The sequence below is a fragment of the Phasianus colchicus genome, chromosome 1 (genome assembly GCF_987193195.1).
Source record: "Phasianus colchicus chromosome 1, bPhaCol1.hap1.1, whole genome shotgun sequence".
Taxonomy (NCBI): Eukaryota; Metazoa; Chordata; class Aves; order Galliformes; family Phasianidae; genus Phasianus; species Phasianus colchicus.
In genome coordinates this window covers 183560753-183585921 of record NC_143436.1, presented here as the reverse complement: position 1 = coordinate 183585921, position 25169 = coordinate 183560753, and the positions used below count along the sequence as shown (strand labels likewise).

At 34.3% G+C, this 25169-nt stretch overlaps 1 protein-coding gene across 3 annotated transcripts in view; it reads left to right on the top strand.

Annotated features, from left to right (window-relative positions):
• The window catches only part of DYNC2H1 (dynein cytoplasmic 2 heavy chain 1), a 139928-nt gene that overhangs the window by 2512 nt on the left and 112247 nt on the right, over positions 1-25169 (top strand). For 2 of the 3 annotated variants that reach the window (XM_031595889.2, XM_090133940.1), the window contains exons 3-36: positions 427-562; positions 952-1070; positions 1594-1738; positions 3099-3331; positions 3629-3763; positions 3859-3972; positions 4124-4235; positions 4408-4532; positions 5885-6060; positions 7459-7654; positions 8127-8222; positions 8659-8811; positions 8913-9011; positions 10063-10202; positions 10308-10536; positions 11307-11434; positions 12701-12816; positions 13693-13820; positions 15407-15556; positions 16709-16914; positions 17904-18059; positions 18152-18266; positions 18653-18823; positions 19045-19427; positions 19725-19857; positions 19947-20064; positions 20234-20346; positions 20454-20573; positions 21556-21706; positions 22395-22597; positions 23086-23268; positions 23468-23650; positions 23806-24029; positions 24783-24898. In XM_031595889.2, the coding sequence (XP_031451749.2) occupies positions 427-562; positions 952-1070; positions 1594-1738; positions 3099-3331; positions 3629-3763; positions 3859-3972; positions 4124-4235; positions 4408-4532; positions 5885-6060; positions 7459-7654; positions 8127-8222; positions 8659-8811; positions 8913-9011; positions 10063-10202; positions 10308-10536; positions 11307-11434; positions 12701-12816; positions 13693-13820; positions 15407-15556; positions 16709-16914; positions 17904-18059; positions 18152-18266; positions 18653-18823; positions 19045-19427; positions 19725-19857; positions 19947-20064; positions 20234-20346; positions 20454-20573; positions 21556-21706; positions 22395-22597; positions 23086-23268; positions 23468-23650; positions 23806-24029; positions 24783-24898 (5305 nt within the window). The remainder of the gene's footprint in view (positions 1-426; positions 563-951; positions 1071-1593; positions 1739-3098; positions 3332-3628; positions 3764-3858; positions 3973-4123; positions 4236-4407; positions 4533-5884; positions 6061-7458; positions 7655-8126; positions 8223-8658; positions 8812-8912; positions 9012-10062; positions 10203-10307; positions 10537-11306; positions 11435-12700; positions 12817-13692; positions 13821-15406; positions 15557-16708; positions 16915-17903; positions 18060-18151; positions 18267-18652; positions 18824-19044; positions 19428-19724; positions 19858-19946; positions 20065-20233; positions 20347-20453; positions 20574-21555; positions 21707-22394; positions 22598-23085; positions 23269-23467; positions 23651-23805; positions 24030-24782; positions 24899-25169) is intronic. The other variant, XM_090133939.1, reaches the window with a different exon arrangement.

Below are 25169 nucleotides of genomic sequence, written 5' to 3'. Positions count from 1 at the left end.
GAAGTTAAATAATGAAAGATAGTTCTAATTTCTGAGTTAAAAGAGACACTTTTCCCATAGTACTCTGGGTAATGGGAGGATTCTTTCTGGCCATATGTGTGCCTGACTAGAAATGTGGAATCCACAGGACTGTGGTTACTGCAGATGGGGGCATGAGAAAAAGAAAAAGCTGTTCCTTGACATTAATTGTAGTGTCTCATCATGTGGGCAGCTGAGTCACCATCCTTGGATGTGTATAAAAACTGTCTGGATGTGGTGCTCAGGGACATGATTTAGCAGAGGGTTGTTAAAATTGGGGTAGAATGGTTAGGTTGCAGTTGGACCTGTGAGGTCTTTTCCAACCTGAGCGATTCTATGATTCTATTTTGATTAAGGGGAAATAGCAATAATGCTACTGAGTCACATCTTGTGATATTTTTATTGTAGGATGAAAAATGGAGTAAAACATTGGATCCCAAACTCCAGAAACTTCTAAGCGAGCTTGAAGCAGGTTTGAGTACTGTGCTCAGAAGATCAGATCCTAATTGTACAGGAACAGAATTCACTGAAGATGATGTACAAGGTTTGGTGATTATGCTTTTTATAATTAATTATCGTGCTATTAATATCACTAATTTTGTAGTAATCAACATTATTAATTATATTGCTATAATAAATGCAATTGATTTCAAACTGGGAGTAAATCATTGTTTGATAGATTGAATTCTCAGTCTTCATAATCCCAGCACCTGCAGAATTGTGCAGCAGCTTATCCTCTGTAGTTTGGAACTGGTGGTGATCAGCTCTGGTCTCTTGGTATGAACTTGATCCTGCATTTCATTTGAGTCAGAAGTTGAAGGGTAATCAGGGAATTCTAAGGCAAAAGTTTGCTTTATAAGAATATTCTGACTGACAGTATTTAGTGAACATTCATTTATTCTGTATTTAAACACTCTCTGTTCTTATTTGCAGCTATCCTTACACCAACAGATGAATTTCAGTTCTGGAAAGAATGTGCTCAGCGTGGAAATAAATTGCGTGATAAAGAGAGAGCTTCTCATTTCAAAGACCTATTTGAAGACCTTGCAAAAGTATGTTCTCTTTTGTATAATCAGTGATATTTTTGTAGACATAGTAGAAAAGTGATCTCTTTGTGAAACTCAAGTCAGTATATATGTATTTTGTTCAAAGATATGACTATATGGCTATTTAGTTAATTTTTCTTAGGCAAAACTTGACTTAAAATGTCATTTATGTAGTACCAAGTGACAGTGGTGCAGGGGAATGCCCAAAGTTAATGGGGAGCAGATTTGACCATTAAATCTAACAGCTGCTGTGGAGATGTAAGAGTGCGCTATGGTTTGTTCATGCTAACTGATTGTAATGTGCAAAATTTTAGGCATCTGGAGAGCACTTGGTTGAATTGCACTGCTGTTATCAAATTTTTCCTTAAATGAATAAGCTTAAACTAATATTTCATGTTTTTTGAGAGGATTCTTCCATATCCTATTATGCAGTAGACTACAGGAAATTATAGCAATTAATAGCTGCTGTAAAGTATAAATGTTTCTATGATGTTATTTGCAAAGTGATTGTATTTATTTTTTTTCCTAGCATTATTACAACTTAGATAGTCTCTCATTACTTGAAGTTGTGGATTTAGTGGAAACTACCAAGGATACTGTAGATAATGTATGGAGGCAAACAGAACATGATCCTTATCCACAGCCACGCATGCATAATCTCCTGGATGTAATAGGTAAATCCCTATGCAGTTTTTATTAAATAATCATTTGAGGAAAAAGTAAAATGAATCTTTGAGCAGACATCTTCCTCCTTTTAAAGACCCCACTGCTAGCTTACAGTGTTAAGGTGCTTGCATGTTGTAATTATGATCCATCAATATTATTTGCTTTGTGTTGTCCAATAATTTAGCCAGTTGTGGTTGATATTTTCAGGTATGCTTGGGAAGACAATAAATAATATCAGCATGGAGATTTATACCTTTCAGCTTATGGGTTATGTTTGTCTTGCCTCTGTTAGGGTTAGGAGCTAACCTATTGGAGAGGAGCTCCGTAGAGAAGGACCTGGGTGTTCTGGTGGACTATAGGTTGGCCGTGAGCTAGCAGTGTGCCTTTGTGGCCAAGAAGGACAATGGTATCTTGGGGTGCATTATAAAGAACATGTTCAGCAGGTCCAGGGAGGTGATCTCCCCCTCTACTCTGCTGTAGTGAGGCCAAATCTGGAGCACTTTGTCCAGTTCTGGGCTCTCCAGTTCAAGAAAGGCAGGGAGTTTCTGGAGAGTCCAGAAAGTCCAGAGAGTCCAGTGCAATGCCACAAAGATGCTGAAAGGCCTGGAGCATCTCTGTTACAAGGAGAAGCTGAGAGACCTGGGAGAAGACTCAGCCTGGAGAAGACTGAGAGAGCATCTTAACAGTACTTATTAATATCTAAATGGTGGGAGCCAAGTGGATGGGGCCAGGCTCTTTGCGGTGGTGCCTGCTGACATAACAAGGGGAAAGGGCACAAACTGGAACACAGGAAGTTCCACAGAAACATGAGGAAAAAATTCTTCACTTTGAGAGTGACAGAGCACTGGAATAAGCTGCACAGAAAGACTGTGCAGTCTCCTCTGGAGATACTCAAAACCCACCTGGATGATTTCACGTGTAACCTACTGTAGGGAACTTGTTTTAGAATCATAGAATCATTTCAGTTGAAGGGACCATTAAAGGTCATCTAGTCCAACTTCTCTGCAGTGAGCATGTACATATACAACTGGCAGAGGGTTGGATGAGCTGGTCTACAGAGATCCTTTCCAGCCACTATGATTCTATATTTGACTCCTTGTCTTTTTTTTCCCCAGAAGGTAAAATTTAATTGCATAAAAACTCAAAAGTGAATTTAATTTTGTTGAAGTGAGGGCAAGACATGCAGAGAGATTGCTTTCCTTATTCTCATGACAGCAGTCCCACATCTTTGGACCATTGTAAGATACTGAACTTTCTTGATGCTGTTTGTGTGCGTGGGAGGAGTTACTGTAGTTGGAGCTTGTTGTGGAGTTTAGAGGAATTATTTTGGACAAACGGCATATTGCTTTTGTCTACTTTGTGTTCTAGGTAGCTGTCTGGGTAGATTTGTTCAGAGAAAATTAACAACTTTGAATCTGTGGGAGGATGCTTTTCACATTGTTAAAGAAAATATAAAGGCTGGCATCTTAATTTGTGAACAGTGGGTGTCAGCTTGTGAGTACTTAACTGGACAACTATGGCAACGTTATACTCTGCATCAATGGAAAAATGAGAAGTATATCCCTGAATCATTAATTGAACTGTGCAAGCGTCTTGATGAGGTAATGCCCATTCTTTTCTTTTTTTTTTTTTTTAATTTATCACTTATTACCATGTAAGACTGCTTATTATAATCTGTTTCATTGGACACAATTAAATGCTGTGGTTTTAAGTCATAAAAGGAAAATAAGCCACTTCTTATAGACTTTTTGGAGCAAGCATTCTGTAATTCGTAAGCTTGTATGAGCCTTTAAAAACTTATTATAAAAGGTAGAGGGAAGTCATGCTACTTGTGTGCTTCTGCTTTTAAACGTAAATTTTATGTATGTCAAATGTATAATTTTTTTTTCCTGCTATAGGTGTTAATTGTTAGAACACTGCATGAAAAACTGACATACTTTTTGCCATCTGGAGAACAAAATGATCTACACCTTGCTCAGGTGTTTGAGCCCTTTGCTGGCCTAAATCCTGTACACTGCAATCCTTACACAGAGGTAAATTGCTTGTTTTTAATTTATAATCAAACTTTGTATTTTTTATTTATTTATATGAATGGTTTTAAACTAACACGTATACTTGCTACCTCTAGCCATTATGGAAAGCTGCTGTCTCTCAATTTGAAAGAATTATTGCACCAGCAGAACAAAAAATGGCAATCAAACTGAAGAAATTTATTTCAGAAATTCAAGACAGTCCTCAACAGGTACAGTTATTTTTGCAATCTGAAAACCTCCCTACAGATGAAATTGCTATATTCAGAAGCAGTAAGTTTTAAACAAAGGAATAAATACTTACAGCCAAAGATTGTATTTATAAACAGCCATAAGCCAACTTTTTAAAATTTCATATTTCAGCTTCTTCAAACATTTCAGAAATATAAGGAACTGATAAAGCATCCAAATACAAGCAAAGAATTACTTTTTGAAAGGGAAACACTGCTAGCAAGACTTCAAGATTATGTCAAAGGTAAAAGTTACCTAACAGTTTTAAATTGCATTAATATTTTTGCAAATAATAGAATTCTTTATTTACTAATGAATTATGTAAATATATCCAGTATGTTTCTATAACTGCAGTAATAAATTCAAGCTTGTTCTATTAAGTTTCTGGTCTAACATGAATCATCTGCTTGTGTTAGACTATCAGACAGACTTTGAAACTCGATGCCATGGTGTTCCTGGTGATGTTTCTGGACCTCTGTCAGGCAAAAATCTTTCTGAAGTTGTCAATAACATCGTATGGGTACGGCAACTGGAGATGAAGGTAACAGCTTTCATTGCAATCTGATTTCATTACAGTTTAGGAACAGTATTATTGTATGAACACATAACGTTGTAAGAGATTGTGAAGAAAACAGCATTAAAAGATTGTGAACTTCCAAGTGCTATGTAATCGGTGCTATGTTGAGTTTTATTAACTGACACAGATGACTTTGTAATACACCAATCAGCTTGTTTTTATGAGTTAATATTTTTTGGTAAAAAAAAAAAAAAAAAAAAAAGGCAAACATTCTGAGAGGAGATGTTTTTGCTAAACTTTATTCTCCAGTTTGCATTTTTAATTACTCTCATAAGATTTATACGTAGCTAGATTCTGAGATCTGAATTCTCATTTGATCTGTACAGTGTTCACTTGAAGTCCGAGGAATTTCTTGGTATTACTTTTCTGAGTCAAAAACTGACTTTACATTTTTACATTGCTAGACTAAAAATGCATTTTATTTCTGTGTCATACAGGTAAATGGTAAGCAACTGTGTTCTCTTATAACCAAATGAGTTCAAGACAAACTTGACTGTTTAACTTCTGTTATTTTTGTTGATCTGTTTTTATGCTCCAGTTTGGAACTCAGACTTTTTTTTTTTAAAGTATGTACTTGATAAAAGCAAAATATTTTCTGTAAACTGTGTCATTGACATATTTGAATGAAAATGATAGATATATCCATGATTAGCCCAGAGTTTTGGATTCACTTGGGTTTTGTGGGACCCATTTCAGCTAAGTATGACAAAGGATGGAGGTCTGAAAGGTGTTACTTTTTTGTTGGTCCTCCAGAGGGAAAAGCAGCAGATGAGATTTCACAATGATTTCTCCTGCTTGCTCTGCTGAAGTCCAAAAAAGTAATGCAAGTGAAATGAAGAATAATCTCTTACGGATATGTGTGTCTACTTTAGGCTGAGCTGAGTTTCTGAATTCCTCTCAAATCTTCACAGATGTTGTTGACTAAAGTCTTGATTAACTTGTCTATGCATGGGTCTAGAATCTTATTTGAAGTGCCGTTGAGTATACTGCCCAGTGGACATTATAGATACAATAAAGAAGGACATGGGAGATTTGTACTTTTATGGAACATGAACATGAATATGATCAGGTGGGATACCCTAGGGTATCTTAACAGTAGTAGACTCCTGTTGTGGACAACTTAGTCAAATCAACTTTTCAATTCACTCTAATAGGAATTTGAACACGGAGGACACAATTCAGGATTCATACTTTTTTTGTAATCTGTTTTGACACTTAATTGGATCTTTCCTAATACTAATTTGTATTATGATGATTCCTATCTTCTAACTTAATACCATGAAATAAAGCTTCCTTTTTTTGTGTTTGTGTTCAAGGTGGATGATGCTATAAAGCTGGCAGAGGCTCTTCTGTCTGACTTGTCTGGGTTTCAAACTTTTCTCCGGAGTGCGGGTTCCTTTCTGGAACAGTTAAAAGTATATGAACAAGAACAGTTTGATGATTGGTCTAGGAATATTCAGTCAGAAGTATCAAATCCCAAATCAGGACTTTGGTAAATACACTTTCATTAAAATGATTCTAATATCTGTAGTGATATGTAACTAATAGGACCTGCTTTAGAAATTACAAACTTCACAGAATTAAAAATGAACTGAGAAACAAAATGAAAAAGTTCGTTATCATTTCATCATTCTGCCAGGATAGGTTGTTAGGATATAGTTTACTGGACTATGCTGATACCTGGTTCTGTTAACACCAGGGATGATGTACATATTTATTTTGCTTGCTGTTACTTTTGTAATAATTTCTAGAACTCAGATGAGTATAATAGTGATAAATAGATGACATAATATGTAGTTATAAATAAATTGATATTAACAAGAAATTCTGTGGTCCAAATAGAGCAGATGAAAGAAGGGTGCGTAAATCAGTTTAAATTCATAACCTGCATTCACAAAAATATAGAAACAGCTATTTATTTATTTATTTATTGGCTTGGCCTTATAGCTTCTGATTGTATCTGATGACTATGTGTTGCCAACTTTCTTTGAAAGTGAGAGTTCTGCAGTACACAAATGTTGATACTCCTTTTTAAAGATGTCAGAGTAGAGGGGGACTATCACCTTCTTTGCCCTGCTGGCCACTCCTCTTCTCTTATGATGCAGCTCAAGATACTGTTGGCCTTGAGCTGCAAGCGCACACTGCTGGCTCACATCCAGCTTTTTGTCTACCAGGACTCCCAAGTTCTTCTCCATAGGGTTGCTCTCAATGAGTTCTTCTCACAGTCTGTAAACATCTGAGTTTGCCTTGGCCCACGTGCAACACACTGCACTTGTCCTTGTTGAACTTCTTTAAGTTCTCATAGACTCACTTTTTGAACCTGTCCAGGTCCCTCTGGGTGGCTTCCATTCTTTCTATGGTGTCAACTGCACCACTCAGCTTGTTGTCATCTGTCATTGTCATTGACAATAATTCTCTGGCTATGATAATCCAACCAATTCTTTACACACATAATAGTCCAGCCTTCAAAACCATATTTCCCTAACATAGAGATAAGGATGTGGTGTGTGACCATGTCAGAGGCCTTGAAAAATCCAGGTACACAACATTACTCCACCAATGCCATCACTCCATCACAGAGGGCCACCGGACTGGTCAGGCATGATCTGCCCTTGATGAATCCATGCTGGCTGTCTCTAATCACCTCCTCATCTCGTATGTGCCTTAACATCTCTTCCAGGATGTTCTGCCTCATGATCATCTTCACAGGCTTTGAATTAAGAGAAAGGTTACTAGAATAACATCTGAGTAATTTAAAATGTTAATAAACATAGAAAAATATAATAGAATTACGTCAAGCTTTTCAAAATTATTACATTATTGTAAAAAGCACCTAAGGAACTAATAGGAAATTTTATTCGCTGATGTGTTCAATTTGATTTTGTTTTAGCATCCAAGCTAATAGTCCAGTAATGGAGTTGGATCATGTTTTTGGAACATTAAATATACTTTATTCAGACCGTTTGGTGACTCTCCTAAGAGAAGTACGTCAACTGTCAGCACTTGGTTTTGTTATACCAGCTAAAATACAGCATGTTGCAAACACTGCACAAAAGTTCTCTAAGCAAGCGGTCATCCTCAAACAGGTAAAGTAAAATGCCATAATAACTTCCTGTTCTGATTTTCCATTTTTAGTAGTAGAACATTTCTAGATTATTATCTTTTCTGCTTGAATGTGTGGTTAAGCTTTCTGCTTATTGTAGAGTATCTGTCTTAGTCCAATTTGGAAGGAAGTAGGTTGTTTTCAGGTCTTGTATCATGTCCTGAAAGATGTCTTGAAAGCATCTAAAGTGCAACAGACGTAATTAAAGTGATGTATAATTTTCTCAAACATATGTAAGTGGCAGTCCTTTTTACTATCAGAATTAATCACTTGAAGAAGATATCACATGACCACAGTATATATAATTTATTCTTATAAATATTATACTACTCTGGTTAATTCTAATTTCTAAGTAGCACTGATTGCACAGTACATTCAGAAATACAATGTAAATATTAGGAGTACTGAGATATAAATAACCTGTTCTTGGTAATTTAATCTCTTCATTTTTACAGGTGGCACATTTTTATAATTCTATCGATCAGCAAATGATTGAGAGTCAGAAGCCAATGATGTTACAGTCTGCCCTAGCATTTGAACAGATAATTAAGGTGAGAGAACTCTCCTTTCCTCTATTTACAATTTCAGTGTAATCTGCCTATCCTGTGGTACTTCTCTGTTTTTACTGGACATTTTAAGTGCAGTCTTCCAATGTAAGCAACACCATCTTTTTCATTAGCATTTATTAAAACTATCAGGGCTTTCTTTTTTTGATATTTTGATTTACTTACTGACAAGTGAATTATAACATGCCCATAAACAGTACTTTTAGTCTGGCATTAAGTTTCCCCGGTGCATTACTGTAGCTATAGTGGTAAGCCCATGTTTTTGTGTGTGCTTGTTATTTCTCTGGCACAGTCGTGTGGACCTCCTGCACTTTATACTGAAAGTAAAGAGACCTTTCTCATCTCATCACTCTCTGTATAGTAGGTGATAATCTAGTTCTGTATTTGTTATTAAACCTTATAAAATTTGTGTGGTTTTAAGCATTCAAAGTCTGGTCCTGGAGGAAATGCTCAAATAACATGGGATAATCCCAGGGAATTGGAAGCTTACATACAAAAACTCCAAGCTGCTGCTGAACGACTTTCCACTGAAAACAGAAAACTAAGAAAGTGGCACACAAACTTCATTGAAAAGGTATATTTCAGGTGAAATTAAAATTATGTTTTTTAAGCATTACTTTACTCTTTCTTTCATTTACATATAGTTATACTTATCTTTTAAAATTCTTTTAACAGGTTATATCTCTTATGAATATTGATCTACTTCGGCAGCAGCAGCGTTGGAGAGATGGACTCCAGGAGCTCAGAACTGGTTTTGCCAGCCTCGAGTCACAGGCAGGGTTTCATTATCATATTGCAGGGGTTGAATGTTTGACTTCTAATGCTAATCAAAACTAAGACTCAAACATACTCTGATTTAATTAATTTTGATTAACAAGTTAATTGTTTAATAATGAGGACAGGTTTTTTTTTTTTCTTCCCCAATTGTGCTAGTAATGGGAGAAGTAAAACACTTGTTCAATTAATTGGTCTTAAATAAATAAATAGGAAGACCTTCAGTCTTCTGCAGTGGTTGGGTCTGTACCATTAACATGTTGAAATACAGAAATGACTAGAGCTAAAAAGGATCTGAAGGCAGAATAGGATGAATGTATAGAATTTAGATTTAGAATGCATATTTACTAGTCAAAAGTGCAGTAGTTCTACTGTATTTTTCCTATAAAATTTGCCATTTTCTTAAAGTAATCTAAATAATGAATAAGTGATTATTTAGCCTTTTTTTTTTAAATTAGAAATGATAAAAGTGAGCAAAATATATCCTGTTTTACAAATTATAATCTTGCTATACCTTGCAAATATGCATGATTGCTCTTGTCATCAAGCTGTCAAAATTCGGTAGTAGCTGACAAGGATTTCAGGGCTCTGTCTGCAGAACATATAGTAGCAACTGGAAAATTAGCATCTGGATTCATTCATATAAGAATTATGAAGAGGTTTGTGATTACTCTTCAAGAGCATTATTTGGAAGAAAGGAGCTAGAAGTAAATAAATGACCTGTAGTCATCCATGAGGGAACATTAGATCTCTCATTCAGCAATCCCCATACCTTATTTCTAGCTGAATCCCCTGTTTTAGAAAAGCCATGTGAAATTCTTAACCTGAAGTGCAGTAGAGACTGTTTTGATTTGGATTTTGTTTCTTATTCCTATGTTCATTTAAGGTAAGATCTAGAATTATTACACTTAATATTGAATGATACGGTATTTCTTTGAGCTTTTTCCAAGATCAATACCTTCAGGCATTCCACTGTTCTGAGCTTTGCATAATAATGTTTTGAGGAGACAAATGGAATAAAATAACAGAAATAAACATTTTTACTTTTTAGGGTTTCAAATCAAGTGATATGAAAGCTTGGAGACAACACTGGAATCATCAACTTTACAAAGCTCTGGAGCATCAGTATCAAATAGGTTTGGAAGCACTTAATGAGAATTTACCAGAAATAAATATTGATTTAACATTCAAGTAAGATTTTTTTTTTTTTTTTTTTTTTTGTACAAAGAAAATGTTCTGGCTCAAATTGTATTAAAAAATTTAGGTTTTGTATTTTCTATTTGTTCCACATTTTAGGCAAGGCCGGTTGCAATTCAGACCTCCTTTTGAAGAAGTACGAGCTAGATATTACAGAGAAATGAAGAGATTCATTTCCATTCCAAATCAGTTTAGGGGAGTAAGTGAAACAGAGGAAGAGTCTATCTTCACTGTTATGACTGAGAGAAATGCAAATGGATTTCTGACTGCTTTTAGTAAAGCAGAAGATCTGTTCAGAAGGCTGGGAGAAGTTTGTAATCAATTCAAGGTATTTTCAGTATTTGACTGATTCATGCTTTTTGGTTTGTATCTCTTTGGGCTTTAGACTTTCTAGAATTAAATGTGCTATGAAATTTGTGCATATTGTCCTTTTATACAAGGCATGTAAGCCAACCACTTAAGCATGTGTAGCTTGAAGGATTTGTACAGTTTCCCTTGAAATTTCTATTATAGCAATCTTTCTACTCTTTCTCAAGATCTGTTTTTATCATCCTTTCAATGCATAAAGGGAGCTTATAAATTGAAAGGAGACTGATTTCCCCTGCCCCTTCCTCCCTCCAAGGAAAAGAATAAGGGGAAATAACTTTAAACTAAAAGAAGGGACATGTAATATAGAGATTAGGAGGAAATTCTTTAGACAGAGGATGGTGAGACTGTGGCACAGACTGTGCAGAGAAGTTGTGGAAGCCCCATCGCTGAAGGTATTCAGGGCCAGGTTGGATGGGGGCTTGGGCAGCCAGGTGTAGGTGGTTAGCCTGCCTGTGTTAAGGAGGGCTGGAACTGTATATTCTCTAAAGTTCCCTGGCAACACAAGCCATTCCGTGATTCTGTATTCCCTAAAAGCATGGATATGTCAAACCATTCTGTACCTCCTGATTTTTGCACAGAGAATCAGTATGTAATTGAAGGAGCATAAAGGTTAAAGAAAATGTAGCTTTAAAGTGTTATTGAAATATTGTAATGTTATTGAGAAACAGAGTATTCTTACTCTACGAAATATTTGTTTTCCATGAAATTAAAAACAACTATGTTGAAAAGGAATGGATTGTTATTGGCCAAGTAGATATGGAAACTCTGGCAAAGACGCACCTTTCTAGCAAGCAGGACTGGGAAAAAAACTTCAAAGCATTAAAAGTGAGAGGCAAAGAAGCAGAACGTCTTCCCAGGTATAGTGCTACTCTGTTCCTTTGTTTGAATAATGAATTCCTTCAGGTACTTTAAAGGCAATAGTAAAAAAAAAACTATTTTTCATATGGAGTTATAAATACAATTGCAAGTGTTTTTTAAATACTACCATAATTTTGACAGGTTTAGATTTTGTTTTTCAGTTTTATTTTTAGACGCTTACTCCCTTTTCTCCATGGAACCCTCTCTGAATGCTTTTAATGACTTCTTTTCATATGATGGGAGCCTTCCTCAAAATTCAGGGTTGATTCTGAGATAGTAAAAGACACTGCAGTATTTTAACAATTATTTTAGCTAAGTCGTATACACCTGGATTATATATGGCCATTGGAAATAGGCTTAAAAATATTTATATGTTAAATAATTCATGTATTTAAGCATTTGATTACATCCTTAAATTTATACCTTAAGATACAGTAGTTTAGGCTTTTATTCTTATAGGTGTTCGCGTAGGATTCTGTGTATAGCATAGATAGAGCTACCAACTGGAACCACTTCAGAGCAAATAGAAAGAGGTCACATTTCATGTAGGAGAATGGACTGGTGGAACTTGCTGGCTAAATGATACTTTCATTAGTAGTGATTTCCATGTGTTCAAGGATAGACTGAGAGAGCAGAAAAGAAATCAGCTGGTGGATCTTGAAGGCAGATACACAGCCTCACAAGTTGAAAATAATTGATTTTGAGGCAGGATACTCAGGAAGATTTTAAAATGCAGTAGCCCTTTTCACAGTGTTCTTTAGGCATCTCCTTAAAGTCACTGTCAGAAATAGGGAACAGGGCCTTTATATGACTCACTGTGGCTTTTCTTATATTCTTTTCACTGTGAAGACTTGGGTTAGTAAATTCTCATGGAAGTTAGAGACCTAAGGACATTATTGCAGAAATAATATTTTTGTTGCACAAATAATATTTTTCTTCTTGAGTATTAAAATATTCATTTTGAATTCAGAGTCATTATATGTATATAATCCAATGATTTACTCAGTATTGGAAAGATCAGAGTGTTAGACCTTAGTCACCATAATGTTGAGTATATATGCCTGAGATTTGTTATGTCTTTCAGTACTACGAGTAGCACAGTTATTTATCCAAGAAGGTAAAATTTGTATTTGTAGAATGATGTGAGATTTTTTCTTATTAGGCTACAAAATCAGGTTAAACTACAGACATGTCTACATGATAGAACTATACTGGGACTTGTACGTACTACTGAATACTTGCTATTTTTGATATTTTTCTTGAAGCACCATCAAGATAGATTGCATAACTGTTAACTGCAACCCTGTGAAAACTGCAGTTGATGATTTTATCCAGAAGCTGTATGATGTTCTTGTCGTTTCTTTGAGAAAGTCTATACAAGGTAAATAACTTCAATGAATAGTAGTTTTTTTATTTCTGTTGCACTTGTTTGCACTAATGTTACTGTATTTGTTGAGTACTTCTTTTATTTAACAAATATTTTACTTTTAGACATAGTAAATTGCAAAAATCACAGCGAAGCAAAAGTAATCTGTTACTTGATTTCCACTATAGGCCTAAGCTATGACCTCTTGATCTCCATGTGCATCTTTTCTATTCACTTGTTTTGGCAACATCTGTTTCAAATGTAACAGAATACACCTAGACAAGAAACTCAGAACAAGGATCATGCGGAGGGTGAATTACTTCCCTAGCCTGAAAGCTGAATTGCTTTCTAGAAGATGCATTGTTTCCTGGAGTTGTGAAGAAAATGCATTAAAAAATAGACATATATAGCTACCATAGCATAACTATTGTGCTTTATAGCATAGCTTTGCTTTTCTTTGTGAATATTTTCACTCTGCAAGGAGGTGGCTTTATTTAGTTAGTTTCTTCTAAAACAAAATAAAACAAAACCCCCAGATCCCCTCCAAAAAATTTCACATCTGTTTTTCTCTATTACTGTAAAAAGACATACAGATTTTGAAAATGTGCAAATAAATGCTCTAGGTCTGTATGTTTAATTCTCAGAAGGGATTGATACTTAGATTTAAAGCAATACACTGCAAGTAGTGTATTAAATTTAAAAATCTATATGTTAGCATGAGCATCCAGCCTTTGAAGAGGCATTTAATATTGGGGTCTGCAATTTTTAAGTAAATACCTTGTATACAAAGCTATGTCTTATGCTGGTGTTGTAACACAGCACATTTGTCTGACTTCGTTATTTATTACTAGTTTCCCATAACAGCTCTGTTTTCTACATTTCTTTATATAGCTCACCTTTCTGATGTTTCTTCATTTCTTAATGATGCCATGGAAACATTAGTTGTTAGACCCCAAACTGTAGAAGAAATATCAGAAGACAATTTAAAATATTTAAATCTACATGAACAAAAAGGAGAGGTAAGATACAATTTTATCATATCCAAGACAAAAACTATTGAAAAAAAAAAAAAAGCACAGCTGCGTTCTGGTATCAAAACTTACATTTAATGTAACTAATTTAGAATATATAGTGGCATTATAGAGTCAGGTCAGAGGTCCATGTAAAAAAGTATTTTCCCTCCAGCAGTGGGATAATGTGGATGCATAGGGAAAGAATATGAAATCACGATATGATATTTGATGTTTTCCCACACCGCCGGCCTCTAACCACTTTTTATAGAATGATAGAATGGCCTGGGTTGAGCTTTATGTAGTTCCTCTCTGTATACTAACACTGGTTTTCTCTTCTACAGCCTTAGCTAATCGTCTCTTAGAGCAAATATACCTCTGACATTCATATTATCTTCTGATGAAGTATAGGTTGGTCACTCATTACAAGTAGGACAGTTCTTTTTGTTATTTTTTGCATCTCTCGTCTGTTAACTTCATACCACTTATGTCTTATTTTGAAAGAGTTGTAGAGCAATCCTTTCATATGCATACTTTTCATGGCACACAATGATAATGCTCATTATTATAATCTGTGTCAGCCATCTCTTCTCTATACTGAACAATTTTAGTTAACTCCACTTTTTTTGTTTGAGCCTACCATCACTTTGGTAATCCTTCTTGCTCCAAACAGCATTTCTCCTTAGTATTAAGGCATGTTCTCATCACTTAATTTTTGAAGGAAAGCATAGGTAACAGATCATTTTGGAAAGTGTGTCAAATTCTCTGCATTGATTTCCATTTTTAATGACTTTAAAAAGTTTATTTTCTTTAATAAACTTTGGCTGGTTCTTAATGTGGAAAGAAACTTTTTTTTTTTTTTTTTTCTGTAGTAAGGGAAAAAACAAGTGGTGCAAAGGCAATCACTTAGCACCTCTCTTGGGTAGAGCAGTGCCCAGCCAGTTTTCCAGCAAAAGATAGCTAACCTCCCCAAACCTCCATCTGCCCTGTTTTATTGCTGCATTGGATGTTATATGATATGGAATATTACGTGGTTAGTTTGAGTCATCTGCCTGGTTGTGTCTCCTCTGAGCTGCTTAGACACTCCCAGGATTTTAAACAGGAAGGCAGTTAGCAACATCTTGATACTGAGCAAACACTGTTCTGCACTAACTGAAACATCAGTGTGTTGTCTGCACTGTTTTGGTGACACAACATAAACATAAAACATCTGCTGTGGTGAAAATTAACTCCTTCCCAGCCAGGCCCATGACACGTTTAGGTACATATATACCAATCCTCTGTTGCTGTTTTGGAATCTGGTTGATTGGGTGTCTGCAATAGGTAAAGAGGCATTTATCTGTTTCACAATAAGCATTAACTCCTGTATATTTCATTTCAGGATCAAGATTTAGAGTTTTTCTAAATACCTCAGATGCTATTTTTCTTTTGTTTTTACTTTTTATGTAAACAGTATTAAAAATGCAAATGCATGTAGACGTATAATCTATGGATACATCAATGGTGATTCTTATATATTTATTTATTGTTTGGATAAGCAGGATTTACTGAATTTTTACATACACACATGTATTTTTTCATCTACTTGAATTTAGATTTTTCTCCTGTTTCAAGAAGCTGAGGATAAAAACAAACTTTTGCGAACTGTGGCTGGTGCGGGTTTGGACACAATCAGTAACCTGAGAGCTACGTGGGATAAATTTGAATTAATGATGGAAAGCCATCAGCTTATGATAATAGAGCAGGTAACAATGTTTAATCATGGAATCATAGAATAGCTTGGGTTGGAAGAGATCATCTAATTCCAACCTTCCTGCCATGAGCAGTGTTTCTACCCACAGATCAGGCTGCCCAGGATCCTTTTACAGTATTCCAGAACCACAGAGGTTGAAAAGGACCTCTCAAGATCATCTAGTCCAACCCCCTCTGCCATAGCAACACCTCCAGGGGTGGGGCATTGATGGCATCTTTGGGCAGCCCATTCCTGTGCCTCACAAGTCTCTTACAAGTTTCCTCCAACTATAAAGTATAAATCTCCTCTCTTTTATTTTAAAACCATTCCCCCTTGACCTGTTACTATCTGCTTGTGTAAAAAGTAGATCTCCCTTCTGTTTATAAGCTCCCTTTAAGTGCTGGAAGGCTATAATGAGGTCTCCCTGGAGCCTTCTTCAGTCAACTTTTCTTTGTAGGAGAGGTGCTCCAGCCTTCTGATCATCTTTGTGGCTTTCCTCTGGACCTGCTCCAGCAGCTCCTAAAGCACTGAAGTCTGGAGAAATTCTTTTTCATGAATTATATAAAATCCATACATTTCCTTTGTTCAGTATTAATACAAACTTTGATGTCAGTCAGTAAGGAGATATTGCTGTTTAACCAGTAGCTAGGTGAAATATCTGTAGAACTGATTCTGAAATTAACGTTATATTGTTCTGACCTAAAGACAGAGATGGCTTAATATAAACCAGCAGTTCCCTGAAGAAAACAGAACAGTTAAAATATATTGTTTATTTTATTGTGTTCTTAGCACTGATGCTAGGGTGGTTTCTTTTTTTTTTTTTTTCCCAACAACTTGGCTAAACTATGTGCATTCCTCTAATTGCCAGGCCACTGAGACATTGCTGAACTCATTTTCATTATTACTGAAGACACTAGTGTGTCATACAAATAGCAGTTCTTCTATGTGCAGGCTAAGTGGGTAGCATAGGCCAAAAAATAGACCTTACCTACCAGCATGAAGTTAGTGCCCATTGTTTTGAAACGAAACCAGAAGATTAAAGATGAACAATTACTTAGGGTGTTACATATAAAGCTGGAACAATGTGGTCACTTCAGTTTTGTTGGGTACTAATTTGTAGTTGTGATCCATTAAAGTAATCTCATTTTTAACTCTTACTTTACAGATTGAAGTGATGAAGGGAAATGTGATGTCACGTATTGATATGTATCTTCAAGACCTGGGAAAATTTAAAGCTCGTTGGGATCAGCTGAAACCAAGTGATGATGTAATTGAAACAGGTGACCAAGATATGCTTGAGAAAAGTGCTCAGATCATAAAGGAAAAAAAAGAAGAATTTGAAGAACTTGAAACTATGAAGGAAAAACTCATGTATGTTTATTTCCCTTTATATTGTAGTCATTAATGTATGGATCTCTTGCAGTAACAATACCTTACAAAATATTAAATTTTATCTCATGGATAATATCAGTAATTCAGTTTTCTTCATATTAAATGATTTTCATTCATTATTTTTCAAGATTATTTTTGTTCATTTTACATTACATGACTTTCTTGTGCTGAAATTTTTTTTGAAATGGAAAGGTCAAGGACTCGGGCCTCTAAGGAAAAGAATGTGTAAATGAAAGGGCAGTTATTCTGACTTCTGAACTTCTCACTAAAGGGAAGTTTGGCATACTGGTCCAAGGAAGGGGACTTATTGGTTCAGTCAGCTGGTAACTTAAGTGGGCTAGAACTCACCTCTCTAATTTCTTGAGTAAGTGTCCCATCTCAGAATCGCAGAATGGCCAGGGTTGGAAGGGACCTCAAGGATCATGAATCTCCAAACCCCTGCCACATGCAGGGCCACCAACCTCCACATTCAATACTAGACCACTATCAATTCATTCAATACTAGACTACTATCTGTTACTGTTGTGTCAAAGGAAAGAATTTTTTCCTTTAAATACCTACTTTAGGTAAACTCATTACTGCATATCCTGAGCAGACAAAATTTTTTATTTCAGTGCTTAGCTTGGCATGTAATTATGATAGTAAATAAAAGCGGCATGATTTTTCTACCTGTAATGAAGAAACAAATCAATTTGAACTTTATTTCACGCCTTAGTTTGGGTAATACCAAGTTCAAAATTCACTTTGTTAAAAAAGAAATGAAAGTTTATGGTAAATACAGTTACTCCTTTTATTCCTTTATTATTTCTCCTTGGAAAGGAGACAGTAATGAAATTGCAGTTGGCAAAAATGCTCTTCAGTGAAGCCAATCAAAGGAGGTCTATTTTAATGTGATTGCTTCTCTTAAATCATTAATGTGTAGTTGAATAACGTAGTGTGTAATGCAGTTATTTTATTTTTTTATTCAGTGAAGAATGCCATCATTTTAAATTGGAAGAGCCTGACTTCTCATTGTCAAAAGTTGTATCTCAGGATATTAAGTATTGTGCAGAAGTCTGGGCATTGTATGAAGAGTTTTATCAAGGTTTTCAGGAGAAAGCCAAAGAAGACTGGATTACTTTTAGGTATGATTTTCTTGCTTTATTTTTCATGGACATGTGTGCATGGTTATAGTTCTGTGTTATTGTGACCTTTCCTATATTTGATTTTCATACAGGAGTAAAACATACCTATTTGAAGAATTTTTGTTTAACTGGAATGATAAAATTAGGAAGATGGAAGGACACACTGTAATGACAGTAAAGTTGCAAAAAGAAGTGGACAAATACAAAGTATGTTGCTACTTATAGCAAGGTGTTCAAAATAAAAAATCCAATAGTATTATTTACTATGTTACTCATTGTTCATTTCTCACAAAAAAAATCAGTTAGAATTTCAGAGAGTATCTCCTGGTGCTGCTTTGAACATTTAATTTATTTATAAGAATCTTTTAGCGCCTTATAGTGAATGAGGAGAGCATTACAATTTACTTAAATGTACTTCACAATGAGTTTTTCTGAGAAAGTTCTTAAACTTAAATCCAGGATTCTAAAAAAAAAAAAAAAAAAAAAAGTACTTTATTTTAAGAATGTTATTTTTTTTAGCAGCTTTTTCTATGAACAAACAGATATAATTTGCAGAAATATTAGGTAGATTCATACAATTTTTTTTCCCATAGATGATAATTCCACTCCTAAAATACGTTAGAGGAGAACATCTTTCTCCAGACCATTGGCTCGATCTCTTTCGTCTTCTGGGTCTTCCCCGAGGCACTACTCTTCAGGGTTTGCTATTTGGAGATCTTCTTAAAGTAACTGATGCCATTATGGAAAAAGCCACAGAACTTAAGGTATGAATAGTGACATGTAAAGTTATTGTATTTTTATTCTGTTATTTATTTATCTACTGTTGTTTTGTAAATGCAACAATGTCTTCCCATAGAATGTTTTGTGCATGCATATTTATATTTTTATCTTAATATAGAAAAATAATTTGTCTTTGCTTCTTGAAGAAAAAGTATTACCACAAGGCCTGTAGTTTTAAATGAAATGTATTTCTGCTTTTAAATAGGATTTGAATTGTCGGGCTCAAGGTGAGGTTACAATCAGAGAAGCATTACGTGAACTTGAACTCTGGGGAGTTGGGGCTGTCTTTACATTAACAGATTATGAAGATAGCCAAGGCAAGACTGTCATGCTTATTAAAGACTGGAAAGACATTGTCAACCAAGTTGGAGATCATCGCTGTCTTCTACAGTCTCTCAAAGACTCTCCATATTATAAAGGTTTTGAAGATAAAGTGTCCATTTGGGAAAAAAAACTTGCTGAGTTGGATGAGTTTTTACAGAATTTAAACCTAATACAGAGGAAATGGGTCTACTTAGAACCCATATTTGGCCGTGGAGCTCTGCCCAAAGATCATGCACGTTTTACCAGAGTTGATGAAGATTTTAGGTTAGTGATATGGAATCTGATATATTGTCTGTACCATTTTTGAACTGTGTGCTACCATGTTATTAATAGTGGAAATATGAGGAACAACTGTTCCAAAGAAGTTATTAAATTATGCTGGAGATACGTTGATGTAAATTCTGAAATGTTTCATCATAGATTTTTAAAACTGAGTTATAAATCAGATACTTATACAACAACAGTGTGCTTTAATTTTTAATTAAACAGCTACAAATGTATAATATTCAGTAATGTAATGATAATTTTATGAACTATTCCTTTTTTTTTTTTCCTATGAAGATCTGTTTTGTCGGATATCAAAAGGGATAATAGAATAACTTCACTGAATGCCCGGGCGGGAACAAGAAATACCTTAATTGCCATACTTGATCAGCTTCAGAGATGTCAGAGATCTTTGAATGAATTTTTAGAGGTACAACTGAAATTAATATTGTTTTTATAAAGAAAGTCAGTAAGTTTGAATTAAAATAAATAATTAAAAAATATTTTCTTTTTATACAGGAAAAGCGCTCAGCATTTCCAAGATTCTATTTCATTGGAGATGATGACTTATTAGAAATTTTAGGACAATCCACAAATCCTTTGGTTATCCAGACTCATCTTAAGAAACTTTTTGCAGGTAATGCATTAGTTTTCATTTGGGAAGTATATTTATTCAGAAATAAGTATATTTAAAGCTAAATTGTCTGTTGCAGATTTTTTTTTTCTCCCTTTCTGCTACTAGACATGGAGGAACTAATATTCAAGACTAACAATGTCTGACTTCATTGCTATTTTCTGATTAATAGGCATTCATAGTGTGAGCTTTGATGAAGAATTTAAACACATAGTTGCCATGAAGTCAGTAGAAGGAGAAACTGTGCCGCTTAGGAATAAAGTTCTGCTGTCCAATGATGTGGAGGTAAAAAAAAAAAAAAATAAAATAAAATAATCATATCAAATATATTTCCAAAAAGTTTTAAGAAAATAATTTGCAATGTACCTAAAGCTTTTTCATCTTTTTGGCAGGTGTGGCTAAGCAGTTTGGCTTTGGAGATGAAGGAGACTCTGAAAAACATGTTAATTGATTGTGTTGATGCTGGAAAAAAATCAGAAGGTTCCATCGATCCAACGCTATTTCCTTCCCAGGTAGTAGATGATTCAGTAGCACCACTGTGTAGTTTTAAATACACCAAATGAGTTATTTTTAAAGACTCACAAAGTATACGTATGAATTAACAAGAAAGCTCCAGACAAATCCCAGAAAAATCCTCTTTATATAGTATAGAGAAGTTCTTTAAAATTTTTTTTTCTTGTAATTTTTATGTAAATATTAAAAGTACTGAGGTATTTTACATGCTGCCTGATCTTATGTAAAATGTATTTAATATGATGCAAATCTTGATCTTAGCTGGTAGACAATAACAGATGTGGGGCTGCTAAAACTTTGTTACATTAAAAAAAAAAAAAAAGACACTTTTCTGTAAACAGAAATAGTGAACAGAAATAATAATAAAGATAAAATTGATCTTTGCAATTTGAACCAGTAGCAAAAATGGCGTAAATGGTGTAGTTAAACTTACAAATCTTCAGGTTGGTATAATTGGTGGAATTTTTTGATCCAGTTCTTTCTGGTTCCAAATTTGACAGAATCTTCATAGCTCTAAGTGTACTTCTTCAGTGAACTTAAATTACTTAAAAAATAAGGGGTATATAGAAATGAGAATGCAAAATGCTATGTTAACAGGTCAGTAGTAGAAAAAGTCAAAGATGTGATCAGAACTCCTTAGGCACACTTGGCTCAGTGTGCCTAAAATGTTTCTGTATTACACATCTGTTAATAAGAAAAGATGCTTCTAATAGATTTGGTAACACATGTTGTAGAACAGCGAACGTATTTGCTGTATTGGATTGCGTGACAAGTTTTTGCTAAAAGTCATCAGTTTTTAAAAGGTGGCTGTATTTGTTTTTAAGTGCTTAGCAAATGTTTGATGTCATTTACATTTAAAGTAAAATAATTTAAACATGGATAACATTTTCTTAATGACCAATTGTAAGTGATTCTTTTCCTTTATCTTCCATATTTTTAAAACGTAAATTTGAACTACTACTTTTTTTTTTTTTTTTTAAGATTCTTTCCTTGGCAGAACAAATTCAGTTCACCGAAGATGTTGAGAATGCTATCAAAAACCATAACCTGCAACAGTTAGAATTAGAACTGATAGCTAAACTGGAACGTTATACTAGCATTGATACTAGTATGGGAGATACTGGCAGTACAGGTATGAAAATGAGCTCTAATATGTAAGACCTCAGAATGATTTTGTAACTGTATAGTATTTAACATTCTCTTTGTTTAAGTAGGAAATTACAAATTAGCTACCTCAATTATCAACATCAGTGTATTTAATGTTTCGGTAAATAACTGACTTTTATTTAGATTTAAAAACTTGTTGGAGAGCTTATATATTTGGAAACATACATAATTCATGTATCTACAAAATAAATGAATATATATATGTATCACCATGTAGTTATATACAAAATAACTATAACTGAATATAGAGAAATCCTCCCCTTTTCCTTCTCCCTTTATTCTTAGTTAAAATCTCCAGAACATATACAGTATGATTTCAGACCCTTATCACATCAGTTAAGAATTTGTACTTTACTTATTAAGTGGATATAGCTGTAAACACATTTGGAATAATTTGTTTCTGGAAAAACCTCTATCTCACTGTCTTGAAAGTAGAGGCAGAGAACATCACATTTATTAGGCTAGTCACCCATCTTTCCAATGGCTGAAATTACATGATGGCTTGTGACCTCTGTTAGGATCTCATTTTATGCTGATTAGTAAATATATATAATTGAAACAAGATTTCAGTAAAATGAAATGATAATAGAAAGCAACCCAGTGAATGTCAGAATTGCTAACATTGTAATTTTTTTTTTTTATATTGTATGCAGAATCAGGAATTCTTGAGCTCAAGCTTAAAGCTTTGATTCTTGATATTATTCATAACATTGACTTGGTGAAGCAGCTAAATCAAGCACAGATTCACAGTGCTGAAGACTGGGCTTGGAAGAAACAGTTGAGATTTTATATGAAAGACCAAAAATGTTATGTTCAGATGGTAGATGCTGAACTTCAGTACACTTATGAATATCAGGTATGGTATTTTTAATTTGTGTTTGGTGGCTTTTAAATATTTTTCGCTTTTTCATTCTTCACATGCTGCTAGTTGCCTTCCAACCATTGCTGTTGTTTTCCAAATTTGTTGTCCTCTTTGTTCTATTTCATAGACAATATTAAAAAGTAGGATATTTATTTTTAGTTCTTGATTTTGATAATGTAAATGTAATGGTTGTATGGAAAGCAGCCACAATATGGATACATAGTACTTTCTAATATGGATACAGATTGATCTGATTTCAGTGCTTTTTTCATTTCCTTTAAATTTTTTTTTTTTTGTAATTCTAAAAAAAAAGTAGGGAGATTTCATTATTTTGAACAAATTCATATACTTAAAGAGATAATAATCTTAGTCATTGCTTTATCTTCTCTTTTTAAATATATTAATTTATGAATGCAAGTAATGAAATTATATCTTAACTAATTTCTGTGTACTAAACCATATAAATTATTTTGTTTCTGCAGGGTAATTCCCCTAAACTTGTTTATACACCTTTGACAGATAAGTGTTACCTAACTCTTACTCAGGCTATGAAGATGGGCCTTGGAGGAAATCCCTATGGTCCAGCCGGCACTGGGAAGACCGAATCAGTAAAGGCCTTGGGTGGACTTCTTGGAAGACAAGTATTAGTCTTTAATTGTGATGAGGTGTGCATGGTTCCTCCTAATTTAACTGAAAAAAATCAAGAATATCTTTTCACTTTATAGAGAAGTATTACATTCTAAAAATAGTAATTTGATAGTTTCTTAGACATTCATGGTTATTTAAAGTAATGTATTTTTGTAATGGGTAGGAAGACAGTCTTCTATTACTTCCTTGTTATTTTTATTTCTTTTTAATTTTAAGGGCATTGATGTGAAGTCGATGGGACGCATATTTGTGGGCTTAGTGAAATGTGGAGCCTGGGGCTGTTTTGATGAATTTAATAGACTTGAGGAAGCTGTATTGTCTGCAGTGTCCATGCAGATTCAGACTATTCAACATGCTTTGAAGAAACATAGTTCTTCATGTGAACTGCTTGGCAAAAAGGTACAACAAAATGGACTTAAGGTTTTCTTATACGAATAGTACTGAAAGAACTGGATCTCTACCAATTTAAAGAATGGCTACTGTAACTAAACACAGTACACTTCCCAATATTTTCAAATGACAATATACTATTACCCTTGCGTTTCTAATTCCAGATTGAAATGGATCATAATTCTGGAATTTTTATCACTATGAATCCTGCTGGAAAAGATTATGGAGGAAGACAAAAACTGCCTGATAACCTCAAACAACTTTTTAGGCCAGTTGCTATGACTCATCCAGACAACGAACTTATTGCAGAAGTAATTTTATATTCAGAAGGCTTTAAGTATGCTAAAACACTTGGTAGGAAATTAGTGGCTATTTTCAATCTAGCAAGGTAAGCATATTTTAAAAATAAAATTCTTATCGTGTTTCTGTTTTGTGGATGGTAACATTGATCCTTGTGGTTATCTCACGTTTTTTCTCTATGTAGTATTTGCCACGTACTTTTTGTTAATTTTCTGAAATGTTGTATGAATTGAAAATTGCACAGAGCTATGTGTTGGAAACCAAGGTAGCCATAAAACAGTAGGTTTGGAATCATCTGAACTTTCATTAAAAAAAAAAAAAAGCGACAAAGAAAATATGTTAAAAATAAAAATATTGCAATATATTGGGAGCTTCAGGTATGAAAATAGGTGGAATGCAGTTAAAATCTCAAGGTGGCAAAGTACTGCACCCCTGTTAGCCTCATTAAATATGAATGTAAGCATATGACTGTGATTAAACGTGTATTTTGACTCCTGAAGTAGTTTAAATGGAAATGGAATTTGATTATGGATATGCCAGATAAATGAACACAATTATAAATTGTCAGAGGTTTTAGTTAATTTCACTAGGGATGATGATATAAATATTAACTGTTGAATATACTTTCTCTGAAGATTTTAGAGTATCATTGCTTACACCTCTGAAATGCATTATGCACGTTACTACAAGAAACTCTTCCGCTTCTGTTTTCCCCCAAACCATACAGTAATCTGGAAAAAAAAAAAAAAAAAAAAAAAAAGGTGGAAAACCAATGTTGCCTAAAATTTATTTCAACACAGCTAAATGGTTCAATAGGTTTTTTGTTGTTTTTTTCATTTAGGGAGCTTTTAACACCACAGCAGCACTATGATTGGGGTTTACGAGCATTAAAGACTGTTCTGAGAGGCTGTGGCAGTCTTCTTCGTCAGCTGAAGAGAAGTGCAGAAAAGCAAGAAAGTAAGATTGACCATGTCAAACTTTTGATTATTTAGAATACTGTACAGATATTCTCTACAGCTTCTTCAGCAGAGTTTTGAGAAGCCATACTTTAGATTAGATATTACTTAACAAAGAAAAAGTTATCCAGGAATAGCCCTTTGTAAGTCACAAGAGACTGCTGTCATATTTTGGATTGAGTTTTTATTTGATAGAAATATAGGTAGAGGAATTTATTTATTTATGTTTCTAAATGATTCTCAGAGACTATTGTTTTCACTTTGCTTAGGCC